General features: G+C 40.1%; 1 protein-coding gene across 1 annotated transcript in view; it reads right to left on the reverse strand.

Moving 5' to 3' along the window:
- Positions 1-775: 775 nt before the first annotated feature.
- Positions 776-11,633, reverse strand: part of LOC103917371 (collagen alpha-1(XV) chain-like) — a 67,314-nt gene continuing 56,456 nt past the window's right edge. Inside the window, exons 5-6 of the mRNA XM_009324498.1 lie at positions 11,129-11,224; positions 776-949 (exon numbers count right to left, since the gene is read on the reverse strand). Of these exons, the coding sequence (XP_009322773.1) occupies positions 776-949; positions 11,129-11,224 (270 nt within the window). The remainder of the gene's footprint in view (positions 950-11,128; positions 11,225-11,633) is intronic.

Below are 11,633 nucleotides of genomic sequence, written 5' to 3' on the forward strand. Positions count from 1 at the left end.
AAATTGTCTTATTAGTGGAGGACTGGATTCCTCGGTGCATTATGCCCTGCTCTTATTACTTTGCTGCCTACACTTGCATCCAAAACACCCCATTGGTGCACTAGGCAGATTCACAACCTTTGCATAAGTAGGATATAGTTGTTTATTCAGTGGTGGTATTCAGTTTTACATGAAAGACTGTGCTTCACTATAACAGAAGGTCATCAGATTAAATACTCATCTTAAATTCCTTTTAAAGGTGCCACATGGCTTTAGAGCCACTAGCACTATTTGCAGAGGTATGTCTCAAGAAGTGCCATGCTTCTCACTGAGCTGAGCAGAATGAAGAGGATTTTTCTCCTTTCATTCCCTTTGCCTAACACTTGCACTTTACCGGAGTGTTGTAGAGTATCACAGCAGCAGCTCCTTAGGTCAGCTTCTTCATTTTATCCAATTTCTATTTCATTTTAAAATATAAACCACAGTTCTGTGACTGAAACTTTCACGTTATAGAAGGGTAAATCTGTTCTCTGTATGTTTAACAACGACTGAGATAAGCACCTATATTGAGTGAAAAGTGAGAGACCTGTTGAACGGTGGCTGTAGTTGCTACCACTTACCTTTGCTGCTATTAACAAATTGCAGCCTAACAGTCTGCAGTTTCAAAGACCAAATGTTTGATGTGCCAATTCCTTTCTAACACACAGGATGTCCAAAACCGTAGGATTTTCCATTCCTGGCAGCACCCAAAATATGACAACGGCTTTTCATACACAGGGAAATGACAGACTCAGACCTAGAGAACATAAATGACCCCACCCCCCCAAAAAAAAGAGACAGTGCCTTGTTCTTTAAGTTTAGCTGCTTCAGAGGTTTCTTCTGATCTGTGATTTCCGGAGAAATAATTTTCTTCCAAATAAGACAATACAGTTGGGGGGGCTTCCACTGGCTCAGCCAATGTATCTTCAGGCTAAAAAAACCATAAAATCCCAAAGAACTGTTTAGAGAAAAGGCTTATCACATGTTTTAAAGCAAGAATCAGTAGATTACCTTCCTCAAAGCATAGTAATCAGAACTACCACATTTATGAAACAAAAACAGAAATCCAGATCTTTCCCACTTAATATCTTGCCAGTATCTGTCCTTACTCTTATGCTGCCCTTAGAAACATTAACTGTCATTGCGATCATAAAAACTGAAATTTATTAATGGCCAATATATACACCCTCTTTCATTGACGCTTTTAATTTATTTCACCTTCTTTTTCATTTTTCATGTTTACAGTACACATCTAGTTTCTGCTTATCAGCAGATGTCATACTAATTTGGTCAAGCTCTTGAGAAAAAATAGCACAATACCTTTGAACTTCATTCCTCCAACCCAAGTGATGTACACTTGACAAACCCATAGGGAGGGAGAAAAACACAAGGAATGTAAAGTTATCACTGCAGGTCTAAGAGCCTAGAGCTGGCTGGTACCCACCCTTCCCCATGCTGGCTGTGGGTGGGCAAGAGGTGGCCATTTTGATAACCTGGTATCAGCTGCATGCAGGAATGTAAAAAGCCTACTCCCTACTGGAATTAGAGACCTGGAGAAGTGCTGTCTCAGTGTAGTGAGGAGATTACTTCATGCAAACCTGCATTTGCAATTTAAATAAAATTTAAAAGCGATTATGTTGCCATGGTAACCTGGAGCAGACTTAATGGACCAAGCATCCTGGTCTTGAACCAGGTTAAGATGTGCAAAATGGCATAATAGGGCTTGCTGAAATAGTTCCTGAGTTGTCAGCAAAAGGAAGAGAGGTAACATCATTGGCATGATTTTTATCCCACTGGTTTTGTACCCTTATAATTGAGGAAAAGCTTCAGGATACTTCTTGTTATTAAGAAACATATTGAAAATAGGCTTTGGGGATCCATTTGAAGGGGAAAGGAAATCTTTTCCACAGTGGGCCGGATCTGATCCCCACTATAGCTGACAAAAGTACTTTCATTTGATTTCAGTTTTATTTACTCCACTTGAGAAAGAAACAAATGCATATTTCCTCTGCTCTTATTTCTCATAACTATACAACTTGTTCTTGACATTCTGTGTAGGAATATTTCAATTAATCTTTAGAGACCAATAAACCTTTTTATGCAGCCTGTTTATCTGAACCATAGTAAACTTACAGTGTTAAGCTAGTCATGTATTACAGGGTTTTGTGTTTTAAAATCCTTAATAAGACTGAGTCTTGGCTACTTTAAGAAAGGAGGACCAATTTTTCCCTTTAAAAGCAATGATGTCCAGTGAGTTCCCTCTTCTGATGCAGAATAAGAAATACTTCAGATGAACGGTAGAAAATAATTCACACAATTCAGAATGTGCTCAATTGTACAGTCTATAAAGCATTCCTGATGTTTATTTCTCACTGAGAAGATTAATAAAGCAACAGCAGGACAAAGATTTAAATGCTTCATTTTGAGAAGTAATAAAAAAAAGCTGTAAAATGGAAAAAAAAAACCCCACATAGTATTAGTAAATATCCCAAATCTAACTCTCTGCACTAGAAAACAATGGGAAAAATAGAGATATTTACTTGAAGATAGTAGAAAAACAACCCAAACCTCACACTATACTCATAAGAATGTAAACTTGATAGATAATAGTGATTACCTGCCTGATAGAATTATAAGAATTAGGATAATGAAAAAAGTATGTTTGTAATTTAGTGAAGTGATTGGAAAAAAAACCCCAACAAAACCTCTTGAAATAATTCCAGTCAGTTTAGACATGAAGACATATCTGTGGAATAAAGAAGTAGTACCTAATAACCACATGCAAAGGTTAGTGATCAACATCAGCCAATGGAGTTGAAAGGATGTGTCTAGTAAAAGAATGGTAAGGTGGATATCCTCTACTTGTCCACATGCACTCCCTGTGCACAAAGGTAATGGAGAAATGGGTTAGGAAATTATAGGTGGGCATTTTCGTATCTTCTCCTGCCCCACAGAAAATAAAGCAGCATGCCACTACATGGGGACTGCCTACAGCAGTCTTCCTTACAGAGCTATATTAGTATATTTGTACATATATACAGAGCAGTATTTGTATAGGTACAGCGGCTCAGATGTCAGTGAAGCTCTAAGAAGCACTAAGTCCTTTTGCTTTCCCATCTGCAGCTCCTAATGAATAGAAGGACACTACAGAGAGGACAGCCAGTTACAATCTAGCTCCTGCAGGGGACTGAACTCAGAAGAACTACCTAAAACCGGAGTTATAGAAGGTTATTCCTGCCTCTCTGCGTAAAACCAGATTCAGCGTATTCACCTGCTGTCCTGCCCATTTCAAAACTTTCCCCCAGAAGAGAATGCTTCTTGGGAACCTTACAGATATTGTTTTCTCCAGATTTTCTGTCCTCTGGTGATAAGGAAAGACTTTCTGTGTCACCTAGACCATCTCTTTGTAGTTTAGGCTTCTCCTTTGACAGTTCTTAGCACCCATACATACACCCCAATTCAGACACTGAAGATTCTCCTCTCTCAGGAAAGGTTCAGAACTTATAGAAAGCCCTCAATAACGGGAGAGAGGTCTGACATGGGTGCAACAAGCACTGGGATGTTAATCACTTCCTTTGAGATGATAGGAGAAAGAGATATTCCATAGTTCAATCTACATCCTCTGTTTCTTCATTATGTGCTGTGTTTTTTCTTATGTATGCCTTCTATCAACACTTGTTTTAGCATTCCTTAACTGGGAACACAATGGCTTCCACATTTTCTGGGAGACAACTGTGCGGCCTAAGAACTAAGCGCTTAAGCTGTACACATGATTTTCAAGGAACATGGTAGGCACCACTTTGCCCAGCCTGTTAGGAAATAGAAAGGGTGTCACTGAAGGATTCACACTGTTGAGGACAAGCCTTCATTCTGGGCCTCTGTAAGAGCCCAGCAGGTCTTCCCAGGCTCTCTGCTCTCTGCTCTCTGCCTTTTGTGTTCAGGATGGTGTTCAGAATGTAAGAATGGAATTTCTTGAACGCAATCTCTGCCACCACAGGCACAACGGCAAGATAAAGCTTCTGTAAATGTGACTTAGGATTCACTCCCTTGGGAAAGAGCAACTTCACTCTAACTTTTTCCATGATGCACTTCATTCTCTTGCGCTAATGATAAATTTTCTTTGGTATTCTGTCCACTCTATGTCCAGCCACAGGGGACTTGAAAAGACATAGAGAAAAAATGGCCCTCAACCCATGTCACTGAGTCAAGATTCAAACAGGCTGCATGGGCACATGGAAGAAATTTTTGTTGGGAGGAACCTCTCAAGGTCATGTAAGTAGACCACTCATGTAAGTAGATCAGCTCGGCCATGACTTTGTCTAACCAAATCTTGAAAACTTCTAAGAACAGAGATTTGATATCCTCTTTCAGTGACCTGTTCCAGTGCTGCACTATTATCCTATTGAAGAGAGTTTTCCTGAAATCCAGCTTGAACCTCCCCAAAAGTTGTACAACTTGCAACTTTTGTTGTCTGTCACTACTGAGACAAGTCTGGTTCCATGCTCGTTTGTGTCAATATGTATAGAAGTGTGTGTGTCACTTCTGTAAAGACCGCAGATTAAACAATGAGGGACTAGGTTATTGAAAGGTAAAATCTGTTAGTGGATTTTATATTTTACTCTGCATGAAGAAACAAGAACAAATACAGAATAACAAATACTAATATGCAATCCAGAACATACTTGAGAATCCCCATAAAAAGAATTTAGAATTTTTTACATTTCTTGTGTTCAATGTATGGATAATAAAAAATTAGTTTAAAAATGGCAAACCTGATTGCCTTATGTGATAAAATGACTGGATTTGTGGATGAGGACAAAGCAGTGGATGTCATCCACCTTGATTTTAGCAAGGTTTCAACACTGTCTCCCACGATATTCTTGTATCCAAGCTAGGACATTACAGTCTGGATGGGAGAGCAACATGATGAGTAAAAAAATAGTTGGATGATTGAACTGAGAGCATAGTGTTTAATGGGACTGTCCTGGTTTCAGCTGGGATAGAGTTAATTTTCTTTCTACTAGCTGGTACAATGCTGTGGTTTGGATTTAGGATGAGAATAATGCTGACAACACACCAATGTTTTAGTGGTTGCTAAGTAGTGCTTACACTAGCCAAGGACTTTTCAGCTTCCCATGCTCTACCGACTGAGAAGGCTGCAGGTGCACAAGAAGCTGGGAGGGGGCACAGCCAAACTGGCCAAAGGGATATTCCATACCATGTGACGTCATGCTCAGTAAAGAAACTGGGGGAAAGCTGGCCGGGGGGGCTGCTGCTCGGGGACTGGCTGGGCATCGGTCGGTGGGTGGTGAGCAATTGCATTGTGCATCACTTGCTTTATATATTCTTCTTCTTATTATTATTATTACAATTTTATTTTATTTCAGTTATTAAACTGTTTTAATCTCAACCAATGAGTTTTCTCACTTTTACTTTTCTGATTCTCTCCCCCATCCTACCGGGGGGCGGGGGAGTGAGCGAGCGGCTGTGTGGGGCTCAGTTGCTGACTGAGGTTAAACCACGATAAGGACACACTCATGGGTCCATCCTGGGATCTGTTCTGTTTAACATCTTTAGCAATGACCTGAGGAGGTAGCAGAGTGCTTGCTCATAAAGTTTGCAGATAATGCCAAAGTGGGAGCTGGAGGTGCATCAATTAATATGCTCAAGTGCAGGACTACCATCCAGAGGGACATGGACAGGCTGGTTCATGCCAACATGAACCTTATGAAACTCAGCAAGGACAAACACCTGGGAAGGAAGAACCCCTTGCAATGACACAGGCTGGGGACAGACAAACCAGGAAGCAGCTCTGCAGAGAAGGACCAGGGGATCTCAGTGGACAGCAAGCTTAACATGAACCAGTAGCATGCCCTGACAGCAAAGCAAGCTGTGTTAACAGGAACTCTGGCTACATGCTAGCAGGTCTAGGGAAGTGATTATCCCTATTTATTCAGCACTTGTCAGACAACATCTAGAATATTGTGCCTGGTTTTGTCCCCTGTTACAAGACAGATATCAGTAAACTAGAGTGAGCTCAGCAGATAGCTTACAAGACAGACAAGGGCTGGTGCAATTGTCCTGTGAGGAAAGGCTGAAGGAACTGGTCCTTTTCAGCCTGGAGAAGAGAAGACTTATGGGACACCTAGTGGCAGCCTACCGATACCTACACAGGGTTCATCAACAATATGGAGCTAGCTCTTCACAGTGGTGCTTGGCAGTAGGACAAGCGACAATGGGCATTAAGTTGAAACGAGAGGTTCTGACTGGATGTAAGGAGAAACATTTTCACCAATGAAGATAGACCTGCATTGCAACAGGCTGTACAGTGAGGTTGTTGCAGTCTACATTCTCAGATGTTTCCAAGATCAGACTGGAAAAAGTTCTGAAAAGTGTGATCTGACCTGACTGATGACCCTGTTTTGAGCAGGAGGTTGGACTATATGACCTTCCTTCCAATCTGAAATATTCTATGATCCTTGATTGTATTTTTATGATCGTTAGTTCATAAAGATGTAAGGTTAATGAAACAAAATGGATAGTATTGTTCCCGGAAAAAAATCGCACAAACCCAGTACTGCAACACGCATGAAATGGCTTCATTTCATAAGAATACTCGTGAACCAGCAACGAAAATTGTTGTTCCCTATTTTTCCTTTCTGGCAGTGCCTTTCTAACATACAGAGTAGTTCAGGCTATATTTTTCTGAATATCCCTATAGATAAGACATGTCAAGGACAGTTTTTGGCTGAATAATCAATTAGCAGGGAATCCACAGAAAAATTCTTTATGAGGAGACACCTCTTCTACTAATGTTAAACACGCCTTTTTGGCTGATTCACAAGGCCCATTAAATGGAAATATTCTGAAATAGTCCAAAGAATGCCATCCATTCCTACCGCACAGTACTGAACTACTTAGCAGAAAAATACAAATTAGAATATGCACCATCAACATCGCTAAGTGTCTTTATTCAGAGATTGCATTTTCAAGTATGACCTTCGACTTGTTTCATTCCATCTCAGCAGAGCAGTTTACTTTGAAGTGCTGATTTGGAGAGTTTGTTCAGTTGTTTTTCAGAGTAGAAGATAAATAAAAACTTTCTCAGAAACATCTGTCAGTGACTGTACTGATTGTTAAATTGTCATTTGTTTCTCTGTCTCTTGTTTAATATTTCTAAAGAATAAACCCATTATAACTCCATGGGCAGTCACTCTGGAAGGCATACAAATCCCATGAGTCATTTGCATTTAGACATTTCTAATTTGGCAATAGCATTAAACATTTTGGTAAAGGAGACTACATATTTATTGGCATGCTGGTATGGCCTTTTGAAGTCCCCAGGCATTTTAGAAAAAATGTGTGTGATCCAAGGAAATACTTTCACATGAAGTTCTTGCATTTTGAAGAAGAGAGTCATTTACTGGCCTTTCAGGCTTATGATTAGTTGGCTCAGAAACCTATGTATCATCATCCATTCTGTGTTTGGCTCATACAAAGAGTTACTGTAGTAGTAACTGGGACTGCACACAGACATAATGAAGACTGTCAATCTCTTGGACCATGTAGAAACAATCTGCCACCAAAAAAGTGTCTGTAGAACAAAAAAGAGCAATGAAGAGGCTTCTTTCTTTCTTGTTTTCTAAGGGTGATAATCTGCCATATATACATATTTGCTTTATTAAAATTGTGGTGTAGCACTTCAGAGAACATTATTTGTGTACTTAAAGCATGGCTCAGTTTCCCAGACAATCTTAAAAACGTTTTAACAAGAGAATTAAAATAACATCAAAACAGACAATAATTTGTGGAGAAATTAAAGTAAGTGAAAGTATTACAGCTGAATGGAAAAATATTTGCAATGATATAATCATTGATGAGCAAGTGTGTCTTTGAGAGGAGCATCAGGGAAAGGTGTACTTTGCCTTTTCATTTATGACAACCACAACTTCATAATTACCAAATACTAAATTATATTCTGTAATACTTTTTCTGTGACATTTTTCCTTCTGGGCATTGAGTCTAGCTTAATTATGGAATTCAAGTTGACTGTAGGCAACTTCTAGGTCTTCTGAAGAAGGCATGACATTCCTGTATTACCTTGACATTGTCAGATCTTGAAATAACATTTTGGCACCCAAGACTGATCTGATATGTTTGGAAAATCAAAGGAAAATGTCACATTTTTACTCCCTGGGAGTGGTATATAGTGATGAACAATAGCTATTATACTTTTAGGTCCCTGTTCATATAAATCGTACATGTGTTACTAATTTTTTAACAATGTAACAATAATATTTGCTCATTAAAATAGAAATTTTCTACCTTTTGTACTCTGCAACAGTGAATAATATGCTGAGAAACAACATTATTGTGTGCTGGTTTTGGCTGGGATAGAGTTAATTTTCTTCATAGTAGCTAGTATGAGGCTATGTTTTGGATTTGTGCTGGAAACAGTGTTGATAATACAGGGATGTTTTAGTTACTGCTGAGCAGTGCTCACACAGAGTCAAGGCCTTTTCTGCTTCTCACCCCACCCTACCAGCAAGTAGGCTGGGGGTGCACAAGAAGTTGGGAGGAGACAGAGCTGGGACAGCTGACCCCAACTGACCAAAGGGATATCCCATACCATATGACGTCATGCTCAGCATATAAAGCTGGGGTAAGAAGGAAGGGGGGGATGTTCAGAGTGATGGCGTTTGTCTTCCCAAGTTACTGTTATGCGTAATGGAGCCCTACTTTCCTGGAGATGGCTGAACACCTGCCTGCCGATGGGAAGTAGTGAATGAATTCCTTGTTTTGCTTTGCTTGCGTGCGCGGCTTTTGCTTTACCTATTAAACTGTCTTTATCTCAGCCCACGAGTTTTCTCACTTTTACCCTTCCGATTCTCTCTCCCATCCCACTGCGGGGGGAGTGAGCGAGCGGCTGTGCAGTGCTTAGTTGCAGAAGGAGGAATAAACCCCAAAAATTCTACTATTACTGTGTGTAATATTGAACAGAAACTTAAAGCAATAGCTAACAGAATTAAATTTTTTCTGGATAGACTAAAGAGGTTAGACATCTTTCCTGAATTAGCTGTAGTTGTATCCAAATGAGGAAAAGTGAAAGCAGAGTAAGATTTAATGAGTTAAATTTTGTGGTGTGATGCAAAATGGAGAGGAGTCATCAAGGCACCAGCTGATTTTGCTGCTATTCAGAAGAAGCCCAGCTGGCTGCAGAAATAAGCAGACAGGAATCTCCTGAAGTTCAGCAAAGCAAAATGCAAGTCCTGCATCTGGGAAGGAATTACCCCATGCAGCAGTACTGGCTGGGGGCCAACTGGTTGGAAAGCAGCTTTGCAGGAAAGGATGCTGGTAGACAAGTGGAAGAAGAGCCAGCAACGTGCCTTCTGGCAAAGGTGGACAGCAGCATCCTAGTCTGCATTAGGAAGAGTATCACCAGCAGGTTGAGGGAGGTAATCATTCCATTTTAAGCACTGGTGAGACCCCCATCTTGAGTACTGTGTCCAGGTTTGGGCTCACCAGTACATGGACATATTGGACCAAGTCCATCAAAGGACTGTGTGGATAATTAAGGAACTAGGGCTTTTGACCTATGAGAGGAAGATAAGAGAGCAAAGGCTGCCTCAAGAGGAGAAGGCTCAGAGCAATCTTATCAATGTGTACAAAATCCTGATAGGAGGGAGTAAAGAAGACAGAGCCAGACCCTTCTCAGTGGTAACCAGTGGAGAGAAAAGAGACAATGAACACAAATTAAAATACAAGAAATTCTGGTTCTACATCAGAAAAGAACTACACTGGAACAGAGAGGCAGTGGAGTCTCCATCCTTGAGGAAATCCAAAACCCACTGGCACTGAGCAACCTGCTCACTGAGCAACCTGCTGTACTTCACTGTCTGCTTTGAGAAGGGAGGTGGACAGGACAATCTTTCAAACTCAGCTAGTCTGTGATTCTGTGAAAAGCACACGGCAGGCCAAAAAGAGTTTAATGAACTATATGTAAAAGGCATAAAAATTAATAGTAAATCTCTTTTCAAACTTATCAGGAGTAGGAAGCCAGGTCAATACTCAACTAAGTTGTAAAGAGAGTGCTTAAGAATTTTAAGCCATACCAGAAAAAAGTAAGGTTTTTTGCATTCATGTTGACCATGGAAGAGTTAAAATTCCTGCAAAAGAATATTCTTGGGAAATTCAGCAGACGATATGTCTAAAACGGAAGTCTTTGTAAGAAAAGGGTAGGAAACACACTGATTAAGTGAATGGCAACAAATCATCACAACCAAACAGTATTCACCCACAAGTTCTGAAGGATCCAACAATGAAAGAGCTGAAGTATATGCTGCATCAGGGAAATGTGAGCATGGTTTCTGTAAAGTAATTTCTCACAAACCTACTGGTTTTCTCTAAAGGAATCAATGAGAAACTGGATAAAAGAAGAATGCTTGATATAAGCTGTATGGAAAGCTTCATTGTGAGGAATGGACTGGAACATTTCAGCCTGGCACAAAAAGGAGGGGGAACACAATGTGATAGGAATCTTTAAAATCACAAATGTTATGGTGAGTAAGGAACAACTGTTTACTCTGTCTTCCAGTAGAGTAACCACCAAATGAAAGCTGCAGTTAGCATGTTTAGAAGGGCAAGCAAAAGGTGAAAGGCCTTCACAAAACATGTCATTAAATAAGCTAAGGCACTCTGCAGCAGGAAGCTGAGGCTGGTAAAATTCCCATGGGTTAAAAAACAAAGCAAGAAATTCAAGGGTGAAAAACTCAGCTGAGGTCCACTAAAGACAAACAGATACACTCCTGGCTCAAGCATTTCCTGAGATGGAAATTGTTGCAGAGTAAAAGAGTATTCCCGGTAAGTGTCATAGTTATGTCCCTGATCTGTTATTACACTCTTCCCAAAGTACTGATTGCTGATTGTTGTCAAACATAACAGATTTTTGATCTGGCGCAGTGCAGTCATTCTTATGGATGGGTGCATGTTGTTCTCACAGGTGCCTTTGAAGTTGCCACATATGAAAAACTAGTGACAAATTCCAGACCTCGGTATCTAAAAAAGTAATATTAAACCAGAAATGTAAATCAAATAAATCAAATAAATTTACCCTTATGGGAAGATGAGAAGGTGCAAGGACTTCTTGTGTCTCAGAAATACCTTCATGTTCTTGAGTGCTGCCATTGCCACTGATGTCCCCTGAAGCCTGTGCAAAACCCAATCATGATAGCAAGTTCATAAAAGCCAGGAAAAAAAAGTATGATCTCCAAGGAATTGGCTACTTCAATGCAGAAAAAACTTTTTTTTTTTCCAGTTGGTTGAAGCCTCAGTGTCATTATGGTGTTAACTTATTTCACTACTTACAGCATTTCATGAAAATGACCCTTCAGAAAAATAAAAGATAGTTCATAGAATCATAGAATCATTAAGGTTGGAAAAGACCTCTACGATCATTGAGTCCAACCGTCAACCCAACACCACCAGGCCCACTAAACCATGTCCCTAAGCGCCTCATCTACACGTCTTTTAAATACCTCCAGGGATGGTGACTCAACCACTCCCCTCGGCAGCCTCTTCCAATGTTTAACCACTCTTTCAGGAAAGAAATTTTTCCT

Source organism: Pygoscelis adeliae, unplaced genomic scaffold (assembly GCF_000699105.1).
Source record: "Pygoscelis adeliae isolate BGI_AS28 unplaced genomic scaffold, ASM69910v1 Scaffold95, whole genome shotgun sequence".
In the NCBI taxonomy this organism is placed as follows: domain Eukaryota; kingdom Metazoa; phylum Chordata; class Aves; order Sphenisciformes; family Spheniscidae; genus Pygoscelis; species Pygoscelis adeliae.